Below are 20,535 nucleotides of genomic sequence, written 5' to 3' on the forward strand. Positions count from 1 at the left end.
TTAAGAGATGATGCGGGAGCAGCTCCCGGCCCGGAGCAGCGGTGACGGCTCCGGAGCCAGCCCGGGAGCTGCGCCCGCAGCGCGTCCGTGCGCCGGCGCGTGCGCTTGCAAACCGCAGCCCGCTCTGCAAACGCGCTCCCAGCTCCGGCCCCGGGCATTCGCCGCCACGGTTTGCATAGGAAAAAAGGGTAAGGAGAGATAAACCTGCCGCGTTTGGCCTTGCCGGGGTCTCCAAAGCGGCACCCCGGCGGTCAGTGCTGTGCAAGGACACGGTGCTCTTCTACTTACTCCAAGGAAGAGGCCGGGGCGCCCGTCCTGCCCCGGTTTCCCTTCATGCAGTTGCTTCCAGTTACAGCGCGGAGCCTTTTTAGTGCTAGACAAGACTACAAGGACGTATTTCCAGTTAGCGTGTGGCCTCTTGGCAGGTCGCTCGACTTCTGGCTCACGGTCTGTGTGAGTGGGTACGACAAAATTAAAGAGCGAGTATAAACAAGGAGAGTTTATTTAGAAAACGTCCTGGGAAGTTAAGTGTTCCTGGGGCTGTTGCACAAGTTCTTGAGCTCCAGCTGGAGCTGCCGGATGCGGATGTCCTTCTGCGCGAGCTCGTCCTTCAGCCGGCGGATCTCGTCTTGCTGACGGAAGAACATGCGGAGCAGCTTGGGGAAAGGAGACGGAGCTGCCGGGAGCGCTGGGGACGGCGGCGCCGCGGGCGCTGCCCCGGGCCCCCCTTACCTCGTTCTCGGTGCGCGGCGGCACGTTCTCCAGCAGGTCGATGCCGTTCACCACGACGCTCTTCTTCTCCCGCGCCGGGGCCTTGAACACGATTTTGGACACCTTCCTGTAGCCCTCCTTCAGCGACATCAGGATGGGATCTGCGGCGGCGGGCGGCGGGTCAGTATCAGCACTGCGCTCAGTGTCACATCCCAGTGACCAGCATCACATCCCAGTGACCAGCATCACATCCCAGAGCTCAGCATCACATTCCAGTGACCAGCATCACATCCCAGCGCTCAGCATGACATCCCCAAGCTCAGCATCATATCCCAATGCTGAGCATCACATCCCAGCACTCAGAATCACATCCCAGTGACCAGCATCACATCCCCAAGATCAGCATCACGTACCAGTGACCAGCATCGCATCCCCAAGCTCAGCATCACATCCCAATGACCAGCATCACATCCCAGTGCTCAGCATCACATCCCAGTGCTCAGCATCACTTCCCAGTGTTCAGCATCATTTCCCATACTCAGCATCACTCCACGCTCAGTATCATACTCCAGTTCTCAGCATCCCATCCCCATTCTCAGCATCACATCCCCATGCTCAGCATCACATCCCAGTTCTCAGCATCACACCCCAGCGCTCCGCATCCCGTCCCCTTGCTCAGCATCCCATCCCCTTGCCCCACATCACACCCCAGTGCTCCGCATCTCTCCCTGGCTGTTTCGTGCCCCGCACGCAGCCCCCGCTACCTCTGTTCATGCCGCTCAGCCACTCGTCCGGCGTCAGGGCCGGCTCCATGCCCGGCGTCATGGGGTAAATGTCCTCCTGGTAGGTTTCCGACTGCAAGCACGGGGAGAGCGAGGCGGGCGCCTCCATAAGCCGCCTGCGCTCCCACCGGGAACGGCGGCCGGGCTCGCAGTGCTTGTGCAAGGGAGCAAAACAGGGACATCCCGGGACACGCTGGATCCGCAGGTGGGAAGAGCCGACACGATGCACCGGCTGCAGCTGAGTCTCCGAGAGCCCGGCCCGGAGATGGGCAGGTTCCAGCAGACCCAGCGCTGCCATCCCAGGTGATCCCAGACAATCCCGGGCAATCCCAGGCGGGATGCACTCCTGTGCTGCCCGTTCCCATGGCCCGGAGCAGGAGGAGCAATGCACAAACCCCATGTTTCAAGTGCACGTAGTAAAAAATCACCATTCCCACGTGCTCAGGGGTCCCACGGCCGCCCCTCGCGCCACCCCCGCCGCGTCCCGTCCCCGCAGCGCTCACCCTCCGCGGCACGATCATGGAGATGGGCTCGATGAGCCCCTTGAGGGTGACGAGCTTGTAGAAGCGGAAAACCTCGCAGGCCGACACGTCCAGCCCGTGCTTGGGCATCACACCTGCGGCAGCGCGGCGGCGTGAGCGGGGCGAGAAGGGAGCGAGGGCTGGGAAAAGCAGCGGGAGCCGGGGAAATTCCGCGGGCCGGGGCTGGGGACATTGCTGGGAGCGGAGCCTTACCCAGGCCCTTCTGCGGCGCCGGCGAGCGGAACTCCATGAGATAGCTCAGGTAGGGCTTCTCGGAGCCGATCTCGTAGTAGCGGATGTTGCCGTCGCCCTGCGGCGCCGGGATGCTCAGCGCGGAGCTCGCGACGGAGCAGCCGCTCGCGCCGGCCGCCCCCACGCAACCCGGGGCGATAAAACCCGGGGGGAATTCGCAAACTGGGGTTGTTCCATTTGCTCCCGTCCCCGCGTGGGGCCGACCTACCTTGCCGGCCAGGTAGAGCATGTGTGTGTCAGCGTCGTAGAAGGGGAAGAGGAGGCCCGAGAGCCCGTCGATCTCCTCCTCGATGAGCGGCATGGACAGGTCTTCCTGCACAGTGGCAAGAGCGTTTCAGCCACCCTGGGCTCATGGTGGGGCCCTCATGCACCCCGTATGGCCCCGAGCTGGGGAAGAGACTGAAACGGCTGCTTTTGGGGTGATTTCCTTGGCTGTGGGCATTGCACGGTGGGGAGGGAGCAGCACCAGAGCCTGGGGTGTTACTGTCTCCATCCCAACGTGACTGCAAGGGCGACACTTCACATGGCAGAGTGCCCCAAACAGCTGGGATGCCCCAGGGATGGTGCCCAGAATGCTCCAAGGGATGCCCTAAAGGATGGCACAAAGGACGCCCCGCGGGATGTCCCGAGGGATGCGCCACAAGCCGCCCCGTGCGACGCCGCGGCCGCTCACCTGGTCCCAGAGCGCGATCTGCCGCGTGTTCCAGCGCGAGACGCCCGTGGTCAGCAGCCGCTTGGTGCTCCCCAGGAACACGACGCGGTTCACGCGGTGGTTCTTGCAGGTGACCTCCTGCGGGCGGCCCCGGCAGCGTCACCCGCGGGCGCCGGTCCGGCGGTGCCGCGCGGTGCCGCACGTCTCACCTGCAGCACGCGGCCCGAGCGCGGCTCCACCACGCGCAGCCGCTTGTCCTTGCACGTGGTGGCCAGCAGGCTGCCGTCCGCGTTGAAGGACATGCAGAGGATGACGTCCGCGTGGCAGTCGATCATCTTCACCGGCTCCCCGATGTCCAGGTTCCAGATGAGCACCTGCGGCCGGACACAGGGAGGATCGAGCACGAGCTGAGGGAAGCTCCCAAACTTCCCTTGGGAATAGACACCCAGTTTTCAGGGCTCACTATTCCCGCAGTGCTGGGTTAGTCCATGCTTTGCAAGGCCCTTCAGGAGACAGAAGGGCCTTAGGGGGGACGCAGCGTGCCCGGGGGATGCTCGTCCCGTGCATCATTTTGTCTCCAGCCGCAGCATCCCTCCTCAATGCCGGGAGCGATAACTCTGGCCACACATTGCACCTCGCAGCAGCTCAATCCAGTATGGAAACCTGGGAAAACCATCCCGGGAAAACGCCAGCTCACCTTATAGTCATAGCCGGCGCTGAAGAGGATGTTGTTGGTGGTGGGGTGCCACTCGACGAGGCCCACGCGCCGGCTGTGCCCGTACAGCTCCAGCACCGCCTCCGTCATGTTGCGCTTCAGGCCACCCTCGGGGATCTCCCATATCCGCACCTGGACGGGAACGGGGCGTTTTGGGGCGTTTTGGGGCGTTTTGGAGAGGGGAGTCGCAATTGCAACCAAGCTGCCCTCGCCGGTTGCTCCATCCCGGCACACAGCTACTCACGGAGGTGTCCTCGGAGCAGGAGGCGATGACGGTCTCGATGAAGGGGTTCCACTTGATGTCCAGCACGTTGCCCTGGTGGCCACACACTTTGGGGTAGTTTGGCTCGATCCGGCCGGTCTGGGATGCAACAGCAAGGGGAAAAGAGCAGTAAGTTCTGCAGCAGCCTGAGGCTCCAGCGGCTCCGAATCGGCCCCTGCTGCTCCAGGAGGGCTGGATGCACACACATATATGTGCGTGTATACATATATATATATATATATATATATATATATATATATATATATGCGCACACACACACACACTATATATATATACATATCCTTACACTTTTCTTATATATATGCATGCTATACATGTACATATGCACATTTAAAATATATATATACACATACATGTAAAAGCACATTTTTTCACATATAATATACAAATATATATACTTATTTATATAAGATAAATATATGTGTGTATATATATGCATACACACTTACACATACGAATACATGTATATACACATATATATTTATGTGCACACACATACTACACAGCAGGACTCATTAGGGCGCTGTGGATCGCGGTGCGAGGGCAGCACCAGGCCCTGCGTGCGGCTCCCCGCGCGTCCCGGCGCTGCCGGCGGCTCCTTCCCGCTCGCTCCTGTGCTGCAAACTAGGTCAGCGCTGAATATTTCATGGCCCTCGCGGAGCGGGGAGGGAAAACACCGGCCTCGCAGCCCCCGAAACCCTCCCCGGGGGCTGCGTGTTGAGCAAACCCTGCACCGTGCGAGGGGCCGGCCGCGGCGCTCCGGATCCGCGAGCTTGGGCAGCCCCGTTCCAATCAGCCGCCTATTTTATTTGCCCAGGGAAAGCCGGTTTCCGCCCGGCTAAATCCGCCTTTGGACACAGCCCGTGTATCCCAGCCTGGCTTTGCGGCACAGGGAATGCGCTATGTGGGTCACGCAGCTCCCAGGGAGGGCAGGGAAGATCCGGGTCTGCTCTCCGGGCCGGGGGCTTTGCAGCCCCCAGCGCTGCCTCCCCTCAACCTGCGGTAATTCCCGACGGCGCCGGATTATGGCCCCTGCGCAGCCCCTGTGCCGGCTGCCCCTTCCTTAGGATTAGAGCTGATTTCCAGGCATATGGAAGCTATCTCATTCCCGGTGCTCAGTGCAAGGCACAATCCCACTGCCAGAAGGAGCAACTTTGGAAGCACCAGGAGCATCCCTGGATACCCAGCTCCTGCCCATGCAAAGGCTCCCAAGGAGCAACTGCTGCCTGGGATCTCCATTCCGGCATCCCAGAGGCCCAGGGCATGGAAAAATGAGGCCTGAGGAGGAGCATGAGCAGTTGAGTGGGATAATTCCAGGGAAACTGCTAGCAAAGACAGGCCCTTAAGAAAAGGAGGGGAGAACAAATGGAAACGAACAGGTCTCCTGCTCCAGCTCCAAGCTCAGTACAACGCTCCTCTTGGAGAACTGCTCTGTACAAAGAGCTGCTTTACCACTAAATTAGGTTTTCCAAGGGAAAAGCTTCTGGATTTTTTTTCCTTTTCTTTTTTTCTGCTTTTTCCAAACTTCCTTTGAAGCATGAAGCAGAATTTCCCCAAGTCCTCCTGTCCTCAGCAGCGAGGAGCTTCACCCGCCTCTGTGCACTCCATAAAACTCCAGAAAAGGCCTCAAAACCTGCCTGGGGACAGGTAATCCTGGGGACAAGGACAGAGCCCACCCGCTGCAGCATCAGCCTCCCGGATTCTCCCTAATCCCACATTAGCATTTGGGAGGATCAGGGAAGCCACAGTGGATTTATAGGGTTTTCCATGAAAGCTGGGAGCTCATCCGCATCCCTCACAACTGCGTTTAGGGGACAAAACCTGATTTCTGTGGCCACTTAAAGGTCTCTCCCCTTGGAGCATGGAAAAGGCGGATTCAGATGGAATTCTTGGCTCCCTGCAGGCAAAGCCCTGGAATAGCCATGGTTATTCCCGGGGAGCTAGCAAATGCACATGGGAAGGCGGGTGCTACAGAAAATAAGCCAAGCTTCCCAGAAAAATAAAATAAAATGAAATAGAAACAAAATAAGCGAGATCATTCCGACCTTGTAGCTACTGCAACAGCTCGGCCTCATGCATCGAGGGGCCGAGGTGAGCTCCTGTGAACACACAGCAAGGTCTACGAGCATCCTGAGAGCATCGTGGTGGACCAAGCAAGGTCTGCGAGCTCCTGAGAGCATCGTGGTGGACCAAGCAAGGCCTGCCGAGCATCCTGAGAGCATTGCGCTGGATGAAGCAAGGTCTGCGAGCTCCTGTGAGCATCCTGCAAGCATCGTGGTGGAACAAGCAAGGTCCGCAAGCATCCTGCAAGCATCGTGCTGGACTAAGCAGGGTCTGTGAGCTCCTGAGAGCATCGCACTGCACCAAGCAAGGTCTGTGAGCATCCTGCAAGCATCCTGCGAGCATTGCGCTGGACCAAGGAAGGTTTGTGAGCACCTGCAAGCATCATGCTGGACCAAGCAAGGCCTGTGAGCTCCTGCAAGCATCCTGCGAGCATTGCGCTGGACCAAGCAAGATCTGTGAGCTCCTGTGAGCATCGCACTGCACTGAGCAAGGTCTGTGAGCTCCTGTGAGCCTCATGCTGGACCAAGCAAGGTCTGTGAGCTCCTGCAAGCATCGCGCTGCACCAAGCAAGGTTTGTGAGCATCCTGAGAGCGTCCTACAAGCATCATGCTGGACCAAGCAAGGTCCGTGAGCTCCTGCAAGCATCATGCTGGACCAAGCAAGGCCTGCAAGCTCCTATGAGCGTCGTGCTGGGTGAAGCAAGGCCTGTGAGCAGCTTGCAAGCATCCTGCGAGCATCGCACTGGACCAAGGAAGGTCTGCGAGCACCTGTGAGCATTACGCTGAACTGAGCAAGGCCTGTGAGCTCCTGTGAGCCTCATGCTGGACCAAGCAAGGCCTGAGAGCTCCTGTGAGCTCCTGTGAGCATTGCGCTGGACCAAGCAAGATCTGTGAGCTCCTGTGAGCCTCATGCTGGACCAAGCAAGGTCTGCGAGCTCCTGCAAGCATCGCGCTGCACCAAGCAAGGTCTGTGAGCATCCTGAGAGCATCGTACAAGCATCGTGCTGGACCAAGCAAGGTCTGCGAGCTCCTGAATTGCAGTGCATGTGTTAAACGCCCTTCCTTGTCCATGGGCAACGTCGCCCTCCGCACGCTCCGTGCCCGGCGCTGCCGGCAGAGGGGGCAGCGCTCGCCGGCCCCGGGACAGCGCTCGCTCGGATGCCGCGCGCCGCATCCCGCCACCGCTCCCAACATCCCGCGTCCGCCCGCGGAGCTGCAGCCGGCGGCGGGAAGCAAGGATGCAAACTGTGCAACGAGCTCGCCAGTTCTCCGCAACCGGGGCAGGCACATTCCAGCTTCCCGCATGGGAATCTGCAAAACTCCCCGGAGGGCACACGGGCGGATCAAGCAGAAAAGCACCCTGCAAGTCCGGGCAAAAAAACACACATTTTGGGGCAGGAGGGCAGAGGCTGCTTGCCCAGCTGGTTGGGGTGGCAGCGCGTGGAGCGAAGGGGGTTTTGAGGAAGGTTTCTAATGGGAACAGAGGGCAGGGAGCTAAAAAAAAGAGGAAAATGGCAGCAAATCAAATCCCGTGCAGATCTGCAGTATCTAGGTTACCTTAATTATGCTCAGCTAAATATGGATGCCAATTAATTAGATGGCTGCTGATTTCCAGAGAAAATTAGTTTACTCTTAATGAGCTAATCAGTTCCTACTTAAAAAAAAAAAAAAAAAAAAGGAATTATTAAATTGGTCGAGGGAGCGCGTAGCCACTTGACACAGGCTGCCAAGGTCTACTCCGAGTGGGATATATTGGGCAGCAACGTCTCCATGCCCAGTCTGACAGCAGATTTCCACCCAGACAATCCCATTGGAGCAGCTCCGGGTGCCTTCCACTCCTGTTCCCCTGGGATTCTGCTGTTTTTGCCGGGAAAAGAAGAATCCGGGGGCAGTGGCAGGTGCAGTGGGGTTGGGAGCACTGGTGAGTATGGGCTCCTGCACTGCTGAGGACGGAAATCCGGGGAAAAGAGGCATGGATGCACTCCGATCGCTGAGACAAAGCTGCTGGTTTTTGGAATACTAACAGGAGTCAAGCTGTGCATTGCAATTAAACCACTGATTACAAAGAAATCCCAAAGTCGGCTCGTTTTCCTCCCAAAGCCCCACGGGTGGCTGCGAGCCCTCCCTTCCCGACGAGAAAGCCCCATGCAGCGGGAACGGCGCCGCATCCCGTACCTGCTCCAGCGGGATGACGAGGAAGGAGCCGCCGCCGGCGCTCTCGGTGACGATGGCCAGGAAGCGGGCGTTGACGGCGCAGAAGTGGTTGTCGTGCACGTTCTTGGTGATGGGGATGCCGTCGAAGCAGTGCTCCCGGTTCGCCACCTTGCCGTAGACGTTGCGGAACTTGGAGCTGCGGTACTGCGGGCGCCATGACATCTGCGGGGAGCAGGGGACACCCGGCGGTCACGGCCATTCCCTCCCCGTGACATCCACTACTCCCCAACCATCCGCAGCGCCGCCGGCTATTTGCCAGTAATTCCCAACGCCGCCAGCTGCTTCCAATGCCACTGTGTATTTGCAAATGATCTCCAATTCCATAGGGAATTATGCAAATAATTTCCAAATATGCAAATAATTCCAATTATGCAAATAATTCCAATTATGCAAATAATTTCCAATTCCATAGGCTGCTTCCAAATAGTTTTCAAGACCATAGGCTATCTGCAAATAATTTCCAATGCCATGGGCTAATTGCAAATAATTTCCAATGCAACCAGCTATCTGCAAATAATTTCCAATGTCATAGGCTATTTGCCAACATTTTCCAATGCCATTGGCTATTTGCCAATAATTTCCAATGCTATCAGCTACTTCCAAATAATTTCCCCTGCCACAGGCTACTTCCCAATAGTTTGCAAGGCCATAGGCTATTTGCAAAGAATTTCCAGTGCCATAGGCTCCTTCCCAACTAATTTCCAATGCTATTGGCTATTTCCAAATAATTTCCAAGGTCATCAGCTCTTTCCCAATAGTTTGCAAGACCACAGGCTGTTTGCAAAGGATTTCCTAGTACACTCAGCACATCCCTTGCATGGGTTATACCTGCACAGCAAGGTGGTGGCAGGGGACAAGCTGCAATTGCAATGACACAGGGCCAGGAACGCTCTGCACACATCTCCCACCTTGCTTGTTCTAAGAGAAAAGATGACTTGTCCTTTTTCTGGAGCAATCCTGGTGACCCAAAGTGACAAAATCCACACAGAAAAGCCTGCACGTCCAAACCACCTTAGAGCAACACGAGCCCTCGGCGCGATCCGAACGCACCGATAACCGCACGCCAGGGTGTTCACTGGCCGTCACATCTTGCTGGACCGCTCAGGTCCAACGAAACGCCGTGACTCTTCACCAAATGTACACAAATGCTGTGAGCAAGGTGGAATGCATAAAAGAATATACCCCCGAGTTGTTTCTTTCAATAATTTTACGACCCCAGCGTTTGCCTCTTTTGGAAGGGACGCGTTCTCGCGTGGCAGGGCGTTTGCTCCTCCTCAACCCCCAGTCTCGCCTCTTCATCCCTGCATTTCCTGCAAGCGGCGCATTTCCAGGGGCCGGGGCACAGCCAGGAAGCACCCGGGGGTATCCGGAAACGGAGTCGCCCGGCCGCATTCCGGAGCCGGGAATAGCTCCGCGTCCTGCCATTGAAGCCAGGTGCGCGGGATGCGGATGGGCAGGAAAGGGCCCGTGGATGCGGAGCTCCGCGGCGGCTCCGGAGCAGGTCGGAGAGCCGGGCCGGGCTCGGCGGCTCCGCGCGGGGCCCTGCTGCTCTTCACGTATTTATCCCCGCGGGCTCCGTCCCCGCAGGGTTTTGTCCCCGCACAAACATCCTGTTTCCTGGCGCAGCCGCTCGGGACGGGGGGTTGCAGACGGACGGAGTGGAGGGAGGGCTCCATGTGCACAATGAAGCAGTTTGGACCCGCTTTCTCTGCACGTATTTGAAAGAAGACAAAAGTTGCATTTGCTCCCTCCAACCCGAACTGAAACCCTCTGCTTAATGCCCCTTTTGGCAGCAATGCAACGAGTGTCGCCAAAGCGAAGCAACCGGCATCGCCAAAGTGATGAGTTGGCATCAGCGACAAGGAGAGTCTGGGCTTTTGGCAAACTCTTCCCTCTTTCCCTCTCCTTTACAAATAATTTGCAGGGTTCTGGTGCCAAATTTCCCAAAGATTTGGGTTTCTTTGGAGCCCCCGGTCTCCACCACAGATGCTATATCCCCTACAAACACAACTTCTCCTAACAAAAAGGGAAAAAAACCCAAATGTGCAACGAAGGCCCTTGCTAAACCACTGCACCCAGTGCTTGGCTGCCCGGCGCGCGTGCGGTTTGCAGCACCTTGCAAGGCTCCAAGTTATTTTCCAGCACGTTTGCAGCCCTGCGATGCATAATCCTCAGGAAACTTGCTCTTTGAGCAAATCTCTAGATTTGCTGACAGTAATGGGCATTTTATTTTTCTATACCCTTGCTCTCAATGGCTCAGAGATATTAAGAAAATGCGATTGATTTACTGGAGTTGTTTCCCTCCATCTCTGAGAAATGGACTAATGCGCCACCATTTCCAAGATTCATTCTCCTCCTGCATTATTCTTGGACTCCAGTTTTTCCTTTTCATTATAAAACTCCTCCTCCGCCTTTGCTTGAGCGGGCCTTCAATGAAAACCGGCAATGCCATAAAACACTTGCAAGTAAGGCAATAAAATAAACTTCCTCCCCAGTCATGACACTCAGCATCAATATTAAACCTTGGGAAACATACGGCTGTGAGAAATTCTCCCTTCTGCCCCAGCATTTTGGGAATGGCTGCGTGTTTTAGGGGCACAGCGATGCCGGGCGCCACGGCCGCCTTTGCCCCCGCATTGTGCTCGTGCTGTTGCCCAAAACCCCGGCAAAGAAAAAGCAAAACCAGCCCTTTGGCAAAGGACAGACAGCAGAGGAGGGACAGACGGCCGGCGGGACCGCGGGATGTAGGGCAGGCGGCGGGCGGCTTTCCAGCGCGCGGGATTAAGGCGGCGATGCCGAAGGGAGACGTGTCCCGGCTTGGGGACACCGGTGGCTTCCCAGCGGGATGGATGGACGGACAGACAGCAGGACAGCGAGCTGCCCCCCTGCGCCGCTTCCCTGGAAGCTGCTTGGCTGGAGAGGAGGGAGCCCAGCCCCCGGCTTGGACCCTTTCCTGGCGTCCTGGCAGCTCCCGATCCCGCCGGCAGCAGCCGGGCGCAGCGCTCGGCTCCATGTGTTTATTTTTAAATGCATCTTTTCAAGCATCGGGAGCCTTGGCAACAGCCGCGGGCAGAGCGAAGGAGGAGCAGCCGCAGCCAGGCTGCAATCCCTCCGTAATCCATACGTCCTATAAATAGGCCTTTAACCTGCCCGGCCACGGGAGCTCGCGGAGAAGCAGCTCCCGCCTGGGCCGCTCCGCGATCCCTGCGCGACGTTTGCAGCATCCATCGGCCTATGGAAGCCAAAGAGGGATATTGCCAGGCTGGGAAAAGGCGCTGCCGGGAGCAGGGAGCACTGGGACACTTGCAGAGCATCGTCCGCCTGCGCTGCGGAGCTGCAGGGCATCGTGTGGATGGACCCCAGCCCCAGCCCGGCTCCAAATTCAACAGCTATATTTTGATAAGGTCCCCAGGGCGGCCCAAATTAGCCATCCGATGCTTATTGTTCCGTGCACGCGAGATTAGAGCCGGAGCAAATGCTGATTTTAATCTCCTCAGCACGGCTAATGCTCGGCTGCTTCTCAATTCAACCTTGAAAATGGCTTTTGTTCACATTAATGGCTTTCGTGCTAACGAGCCTTCAGCGAGATTTAACGTTTCGGCACATCCTGCGCTTTGTTTTCCTAAGCAGCCCCATGTTTTTGCGATGGGAAGGTCCCTCTTAGCCCCTGTCACTCTGCAGCAAGTTTGGGCCATCCCCTTCGCCCTCTAATTCCCGACGTGGCTGAGGCCCCCAGCTGCATTTGCAGCTGTAACGTGGCCTTAAAAGCAGAGGCTCAAGTGCAACCTGCAGCTGCTTGGCCGTGCAGAGGGGCCTGGGGAGCAACGTGGCTTGCAAGCAGCGTGCATGGTTTGCAAGCAGGAGAACGACCAGGATCCTTGCAAAAGACCCCGAGCCGTCCAGGGAGCGATGCTATTCAGGAATTAAAGAGGATCTTGCAGGATATCAGAGGAGCTGCTGCTCCCAAGGAGGAAAACACAGCAGGACAAGCCATAGGCATCGCCTTCTTGCCATGCTGGAGCCGACGGTGCTGCCGGCACAATCACGGATCTTTCCAAGGAAATATCAGGCAGCCAGAGCCAGTCCTGGAAGGAAACGCCTGGGATTTCTCCCGCGTTTCACTTTTCCAGAGCTTCTGCTCGGCCTTTGCCCATGGGGTTTCACCCTCTCCGCATCTTCTTGCAATAACATTTCTTTTGGGGCAAAACTGCTGCCGGTGAGAGCCCTGCGCAGTGCTTATTTCCAAGCCTCTCCCAGCTGAGGGGCAAAACTTTTTTCCAAAAGAGAAGAAGAAGGAAAAAAAAAAAAAGGAAGTCAGGAAGAAAAACAAGTTCTTTCTTCTAAATACTCCATCCGGCTTCCTGGCCAGAGAGGGGCAGCCCCAGCGCTTCCCTCTGCCCGGGCTGTGGATCGGGAGCAGCTCACGGCACCTTCGCAAGGCCTCGGCCTCTGCAAATGTCCCCACGGAGCCGTGGGGCCCAAAGCGGCCCCAGAGCAAAGTGCTTGGATGAAAACAGTTTGCAGGGGGTGGCAGCAGCTGCAAGCAAAGGAGGGGGCAATGGCCCAAGCAAAGACGGGCCCTCGATGCCATGTTCCTGACCCCGTGCAACAAGGCGCTTCCCAAAAGATGCTCCGAGCGGCGCTGCAAGGTGTCCGTTCGGATGCAACGGCTGTGCATCGATGCCAGCGTCCCCGCTGCACCTTGTCCTGAAAACCTTGTTATAACCACGAATTCCCACATGTTTTGTGGGTTTGGGAGTCCCTGCAAGACCAGGTGAGAGTCTCAGGGTATTCAAAGCCAGCAAACGGGGCCCGGCGTGAACAAGCCCCCATTGACCGAGGGCGATGCCGAGGCCGCATCGCGGTGCCTGGCACGGCCGCGAGCTCCCGCGCACAGACGCGCTATTATTCCCCGGGGAGGTTGGAGCCGCTGTTGTGCACCGGGAGCAGGAGCTCCCGGTCCTGCCGTCGGAATGGGACGGGATGTGGCCCCATCCGTGCATCGCTCTGACACCGGGATCCTGCCCCTTGGGTCCTTTCCGCTAGCAAATGCGGCGGCGTTTTCCAGGGCTCCAGCCGGGCTTTGCAGCGAGCAGGTCTCCCCACGTGGGATTTTCCAGTGCACCTCGTCCCTTGCATCCCTGCCATCGGCTGGACTCGCATCCCAAGGGTTTGCCCCGGTTTCCCAAGAAATCTCCCAGCCGTCAGGGCCTGGCAGAGGAGCTGCCCACACCCCGGCCATACCTCAGAGTTTTCCCAGGACAGCTTCTCCCAAGGCAGCATTTTCCCAAGATGCCAACAAATAAGGCCCCCTTTCCCCAGGACTCCTGCTCCCGAGGCAGCATTTTCCAAGGACACCAGTTCCCAAGGCCCCGATTCCCCAGTTTGCCTACTCCTGTGGCCCTGATTCCCTGGGATATTTGCTCCTGAGGCAGCGTTTTCCTAGAACACCTGCTCCAAGGCAGCATTTTCCAAGGACGCCAATTCCTAGGGCCCTGATTCCCCAGTTTGCCTGCTCCCGAGGCAGCTCCGCTCGCAGCTGAACAAAGACATGAGGGATTTAGGGCGCTGCGCTGGGTCCCTTCCAGCCCCGGAGCGCTCCGACTCCCCGGCGCGGGGGGACCGGAGCAGCTGGCTCCGTCACGTCCATTTTGCCGGCTGCCAGATTTGGGTAATTACACCCTGACTTGGGAGATAGGAATCCGGGATTCGGCAGCGGCGAGCTTGCTGGTAATGAATTGAACAATTCATCATTTGATAAAATTTCCATGAAAAGAAGGAGGGGGGGGAGGAAACAGAGCGCCCCGGCGCTGCATTTTGCACAGTATGAATTACAGCCCGCTGGCTGCAAACAGACCATATTGGAGCGACAGATTAACGCTGCACTCGCTCAGAATTAACACCCTTTCTCGACGCACCGGCCGACGAGCTGCCTTGGACGAGGCGGGCGCTTGCCAGAACGAGGAGCTGCCATTCCCGGGATCGGAGCTGCCATTCCTGGGAGCTGCCCCCGAGCTTGCCCCTCATCCCGGCAATCCCGGACGGGATGAGGAGGAGCCGAGGCTGGCGCTGCCTAAGAAAGGGAGCTTGTTCTGCGCGTTATTAGCAATTCTCTATGGGCAGCCTTGTTTCCCCTCCGCGCAGCTGGTGCCAACGCGGTGCCGATCCCGCGCCCAGCTGCTGCGGGCCCTGCTGGATGCAACTGCAAATCCGCCCACCCCGGGGGCTCCGAGGCTTTGGGAATATCCAGGGCCGGTTTGCAAACATCGGAGCATGCACGGCGTTACATCCAAGTCATTTTTAGGGAAATGCATAGAGACTTCACCCAGTGCAGCCTGTTCTGCAGGAGCGGAGCCAACGCGCTGCCCAAAGCCCCTTTTCTGCGCGGCCGCTCTGCAGGACACCACGGCCTCCCAGCCAGTTCGGTATCGATGGAACCAGCAGCAGCTTTTCCATGGGGTCAGCATTTCCTCCGCACACTTTAAACCTGCCCTTAGCGAGCGCGTGAAGGACGCGGCAGCTCACGGGGAAGGTCCCATCCCGCTGTCCACATGGGAACCGTGTCCTCCCGCCGGGTGCTTCTCCTGGACTCGCTCCTTGCACACATTAAATTGCACCGTTTATTTACCCGCCCCAGCCACGGATGCAATTTCCTCCCTGGGATTTTTGCTTTGGTTGCATCACGTCGCCGATCTAAGAGGATGAGCCATGATGCAGTTGGCGTAACCCCATTGCTAATGCCAATTAATCAATAAAATGAGGGAGAGGAGACAGCTGAGCCAAAGCTGGCCGCAGGGCCCCCCCACAGCACAGCCTTTTCCAACCACAGCTTTCAGGGAAAACTCCAGGCATTTGAATCATTTGAATCCTGTTTCCCTCAAACGAAGACGCCCTCAGGAAGCTCTTCCCATGGTCCACTACATTTTTAAGCTCCCCCCTTGCCTGAGCCATCCGCCCCCGGATGAAGCGTTTTCCCACGATTGCAGCCCGAGCACGCAGGGAAGGAGACCAGACCCTCCCAGAGGAGGCTGAAATTCCCGCTTTTCCTCCCCAAAACACCCCTAGCTCTTCCTGACCACCCTCCTCACCTCGCACGCGCGACGCCCGGCGCCGCTCGTCCCAGCGCGCGATCCCGCGCGGGCGCCCCGCGATGGGAATGTCCGCGCGGAGCCGCTTCCCGCGGGCCCGTTTCATCCCGCGGTGAGTCACATCCGCGCCTCCGCCTGGCCCCTCCGCGCTCCCCCAGGCCCCGCATCATCTGCCGAGCAGCAGCCCCGGCTCCTTCCTGCTCGCTGATAAGAACCAGGAGCGCGGGCAGAGCCGCAGCCAGCCCAGCACAGCCAGCAGCCGCCTCGTTGCAACCCTGCGAGGCTTCCTGCAGGCCCCAGGGGAAAAAAAGATCCGTTTCCAACAGTTTCTGCAAGGCTGCGGGGCCGCAAACACCTTAGCGCGCTCCAGGATGGGTGATGCGGAATGGGCTCGCAGGAAGGAGATGCTCCAGGAGAGGTTTCCGGCGCTGGGGCGGCTCGTCCACGCGAGCCGTGGGCTCTTCTCGCGTCTCCATCCTATTTATAACCCAACTCAATTCTCTGCTCGTGCGCGTTTCCCTCCCGTGTGGGTGCTCGGGGGTGATGCCACCCGCTCGTGGCACCCAGTGACACCTCTGCCCCCACGCGGGAGCTTTTCCTGCCGCTCTGACCTGCCTGTGTGGGGATGTTGCACTGGAATTGGGCTACTGGGCATGATTTGTCCTGTTTTTATCTAAAGATGAAGGTTGTTTGCAAGGTTTGCAAGCCCTGTCCCTCGCTGGTGAGCTTAGCACTGCCATCTGGGTGGCCCCACGCTTGCTCCGTGCTGCAAAGGATGCCCGGGTCCCGCAGGGTTTGTCCCGCACGGTGCAAAGAGGGGCCAAAACCCTCTCGTGGCCAGAGCGGGTCGGCCACCAAGGGCCGTGACGTGGCCAGTTCAGGCCCTGCTCCTGGGCTGCCTTCAGCTGGCGCAGGGCTGTGGATGCTGCAGGAAATGGTTAAACAGGGAGCCTGGAGCTCTCTGCTGCTTCAGTGGGTGCGTAATCTGTGCTCATAGCTTTAGTTCATGCGTTATCTCTATCTGGGCAATAAACAGAGGAGTCTCCCACCTTACTACAAAGGCTGTTTCCTTGCAGCCTCAAGGCCTTTTCTCAATTTAGCGCTGAATAAATCTGCACCTGGAACCTGTTAGCAAGCACTACAAGCTACACATCCTGGGTTATACCTCATGCTTTAATATTGGTGGGTTTGCAGGTTTCTAACCTTTTCTAATCTCTGGGCAGTGCTTCTTTCCTTCATCCTCCCTTGCAGTCCCTGGAAGAGCTGGAAGCACTTTTTTTTCTTTCTTTCTTTCTTGCACAAATACAGATGCTTCTGTGCAGGTAGCAGGGCTCACACAGCATCACAGCATGGTACAAGATCCATCAGAAATAAATAACAAGTGCAGGAGGTGAAGGCTGCTCAGCAAAAAGATCCCAACAGGGGCTGCACGAGCTGCTTGCTGAGGACGGAGCCAGGAGAAGCGCCTCATCCCCAGCACCGTCCCCAGCAGGTCCAGCCCTGGAGCTCGCCTTGCTGCTCCCTAGGCCAGAGCTGCGACACCTCCAGCTGCGACGGGGCTCGTGTCCCCACCACGTCACTGCTGCACATCCATTAACTCGGCCCTGCGCTCCATGACCCTGCATGGCACACGTGCCACCCCGGCCGAGGGCTGTGCTTGGCCTCCAAACGGGACCGCGCTGGGGAAGCGGAGCCCCTCGACCTGCTCCGTGCGCGCTGCTGCCGTTGGGCTCGCGCCCCGCGCTGCCTGGCGAAGCGAACGCGCTCCGCGCTCCCACACGGATGCGATCACGGCACACGGTGCTGCATCCCACCACCAGCCCTGCATCCCACCACGCAGTGCTGCATCCCACCACGCAGTGCTGCATCCCACCACGCTGCCAGGATGCAGCGGCCCTGCAGCCTCCTGCCCTGGCACTCGCGGGGAGCATCGCTGCTTCCCCCCAGTGCACAAGGCTAAAGCATCCGCTCCTCTGCACGGCTGCAAACTGGGGGCAAATGAGCTGGGCTCCGGTGTGTGGTCCCCATGTGTCCCTGCAAGGCCTCCCCGGGCCCGGGAAGGAACCGAGCTCCATGGGACGTGGTGCTTGCTCCGGCCCGGCCTGGTCCCACGGCAGGAGGACACAGAGGGAGATGCTGAGTGGGGCCTCGGCGCTCCCGGCCGCCCCTCCAAGGGTTAAAAATGCAGCAGAGCCGGGAGCTGCCGAGGAGCCGCTCGGGGATGCGGGAAGAGACCGGGAGGAGCAGGGGGCAGGAGGCCGGTCCCGCCGCGGCCCCGCTGAGCCCCGACACGCTCGCGACACGTCGCGGGGCGCGGGCCGAGGCCGGCGGCAGCTCCTTACCTTGGTGACAGTCATGCAGGAGCGCGGGGAGCAGCGAGCGAGCCCTCCGGGAAGCGGCACTTGGGGGGGAGGGAGGGGATTCAAAAATCACAGTAAAATAAAGGCAACCCCCGCAGGAGCCCCCGGGGCCGGTACCGGAGCCGGTGCCGGAGCGGAGCCCGCGGGCCGCAGGCGGGCAGGGCCCGGCAGCAGGGGAGGGAGGAGGCGGGCGGGGACGGGAAGGGACGGGAAGGAGGGAGGGAGGCGGCGGGGGGAGAAGCGCCGCGCGGCTCCGAGCAGAAAAGGCTTTTTTTTTTCTTTCTTTCTTTTTTTTTCCTTTTTTTTTTTAACCCGTTGCGAGCCGATCCGCCCATTTCCGGGGACACCTGCTGCGCTCCCCCCTCGCCATCCCCGCGCTGCTCCAGCGCGGAGCCCTCGGGATAATCCCGGCTCGGAGGGACCGCGGCCGCGACCGCGGCACCGGGGCCGCTTCCTACCGCCGGTGCCGGCTCCGGTGTCGGCTCCGGTGCCGGCTCCGCAGCGCTCCCCTCCACCACCGGCTGCAGCAGCAAGTGCCGCTCTCCGCGCTGCGCCCGAGCCGGCTGCCCACGCGGGAGGAAATTCGGTGCTTTGCCCATTTTTTTCTTTTTCTTTTTTTTTCCTTCTCTCCCAGCTCTCCAACACAAGTGCCAGGGCTGCCGCAGGTTCCCCGCGTCGGGAACAGAGTGGCGGCACCAGCTGCTCTTCCTGCAGCTGTGCTTTGGATGCCAGCAAAAGTTTCCCAGGATTTTTAGCTAAGCCTCTATTAAAAAAAAAATCAATGAAACATCATATTGAACCTAAAAGGGGACTTTTTTCTCCTCTGTTAGTGTAGGTTGTGGCAAGTGATTTTGTTTTTAACCCAGGGAGATTTGGGGAGAAGTGAGCTGCCAACTCAGGCAAGCGCAACAGCTCGTGACTTGGGCACCATCAGGCCTGGACCAACACACTCAGTTCTGCCTGTTGTGATCAAATTGCACAGAAAAGCCCCAAAGGGGAGACCGTGGCACATGTGCCCCATGTCATGGGCCCTTGCATGCCTTTTCTAGGGAGGGTCTTGCACCTGCTGAGAAACAGAGGTTTTTTGTTGCTTTTTTTGAAGCTTCCCACACCGGAGCTGAGCGGCAAAGTTCACAAGTAGCGTTTTATTGCCTCCTGGGTACGGACAGGTGAAGGCGGCACGATACAAGTGCACGAAATTATCCATCCGTTAGACTTTACGCAAAATGAGTTTATTGCTGCTGCATTGAAAACACAGGAGGCCAAGCACCGAAAACGTTTCCCATTCCCCTTGAAGCCGAGTGCTCCGTCAGTAAACAAGGGATTTCCTCTTTGCAAGGGGATTACGCAGCCAGGAGTCTGAGGAAAGATTACTATGGGAATCATCGAAGGAGCAGGGGCTTAAGGTTCAGGTCCAGAAGCCATTTTATTGAGCATCAGACCAAACTTATATATTATCCGAGTATGTGAGCATACACTGTCCCCGTGCTGTCCACGCGCTTCCTCCAGCCAATTCCTTGGCTCTATTGCTATCTGGGTCCAATCCTGCTAACGGACAACAGGGAACCAACCAGAGATCGGTGCTCCCGGCCTGTGTTTTAAGTTTCTCTATCTGCTAATCTGTTTATTCCTAACTTTCACAGTTTCTCACTCCTATCTTTCCCCGTTCCCACAGCCTCCCACAGTTTCTCATGATTTCTCAGTTTCTCACAGATTACCACATTTTATTCCCATGCATTTTTCCTTTCCATGTGATATTGGTGCATCTGACAGCAAGCACATGCCCAGAGAGCTGCTGGATGTGGCTCTGCAACGCACTCAGTGGCTGGATCCGAGCTGGGAGGAAGGCTAATGAGTTTAATGCAGTTAATTGCATTAGGCAGCAGAGCGGGCTGCCCCGGGCTCCTGCATTGGCTAACGGTGACCCCGTTCCTGCAAACACCCCATTTTGCCCCATTTTGCTGCCGATGGCCCGGCACGGAGGATGCACTCAGAACTAGAAAGCACTTGTGACCCAAACCCTGCAGTGCCAAATGAGGAGAAAAGAGCCTTTTGTACCATTTTGCAGGAACTGTGGTGTATTTTATTGACCCAGTGGTGGAAACTCTGGGAACAGGAGGTCTTGGGGCAGGAACAGGGTGAGCTCCATGTCCGATCCCACTGGGAACGCGGGTGCCCAGAGCATTCCCAGCCACTGTGCCTCTTGCGTGATCAGCAGGAGCTGCTGGAGCTAATTAGCACCAATTAATTGATTGCAGCAATCCGGCGCATTGCCACCGGCCGTAGCAGCTGGAGATGGTTGGGCGCAGCGGAAAAGGCTTCCGGAGAACCACTGGCATCAGTGCAAAAGCAAGGATCCCCGCAGCTTTATCCTGCAGGAGCATCAGGAAAAGGGCCCAGACTCCTCACGGATGCAGCTCCAACCCCCTTGCAAGGGCTCTGGTGGACCGGGAAGGATCTGACCCTGCTTTGGTTTGGGCGGCAGCTCAGACTTTCCGGCATTCGGCTGCCTGGGGCTCCCTCTCACGGCTCTTCCCGGCCCTGCTCCTCATCAGGAAAGGTTTCCGCCTGGCACGGAGCAGCATCCTCCTCCTAATGCTGATTAATGGTGAAAGGGGCTGCAGCCGGGATCCTGGCGCGCTCCCCAGGGATGCTGCGGAGCCGGCGCTTGTCCGGAGCATCTGAGCAGCCCTGGCATTATCCACGTGCCAAGAGCTGGGCACAGAGGTGCCAATTCGGAGGGCAGGAATTGCAGGGCCTGGGAAGGAGCTCCTCCTTGGGAAGAGACACCCGTCCCCGTTCCCCAGATCCGTGCTCTTCTCTGCAGGACTCATGGCCCTAAAATGACAAGTGCGTGGTCCTGTGTGGGCAGAACCTGTTTGATTATCCTATTA

The 20,535-nt window shown here is 58.0% G+C and overlaps 1 protein-coding gene across 1 annotated transcript; it reads right to left on the reverse strand.

The window, feature by feature from the left end:
- Positions 1-292: 292 nt before the first annotated feature.
- Positions 293-17,767, reverse strand: CORO2B (coronin 2B). The gene is made up of 12 exons (XM_088532705.1): positions 17,624-17,767; positions 8,155-8,355; positions 3,878-3,994; positions 3,616-3,765; positions 3,128-3,292; positions 2,940-3,056; positions 2,475-2,579; positions 2,228-2,324; positions 1,997-2,109; positions 1,476-1,566; positions 733-872; positions 293-656 (listed from the first exon to the last, which is right to left on the reverse strand). The coding sequence occupies exons 1-12, from the start codon at positions 17,636-17,638 to the stop codon at positions 525-527; spliced, it is 1,443 nt and encodes a 480-aa protein (XP_088388831.1). The 5' UTR covers positions 17,639-17,767; the 3' UTR covers positions 293-524.
- Between the last annotated feature and the right edge of the window lie 2,768 nt (positions 17,768-20,535).

This window comes from Tinamus guttatus, unplaced genomic scaffold (genome assembly GCF_059628265.1).
Source record: "Tinamus guttatus ecotype Peru unplaced genomic scaffold, ASM5962826v1 Tinamus_guttatus_pri_ptg000004l, whole genome shotgun sequence".
NCBI lineage: Eukaryota > Metazoa > Chordata > Aves > Tinamiformes > Tinamidae > Tinamus > Tinamus guttatus.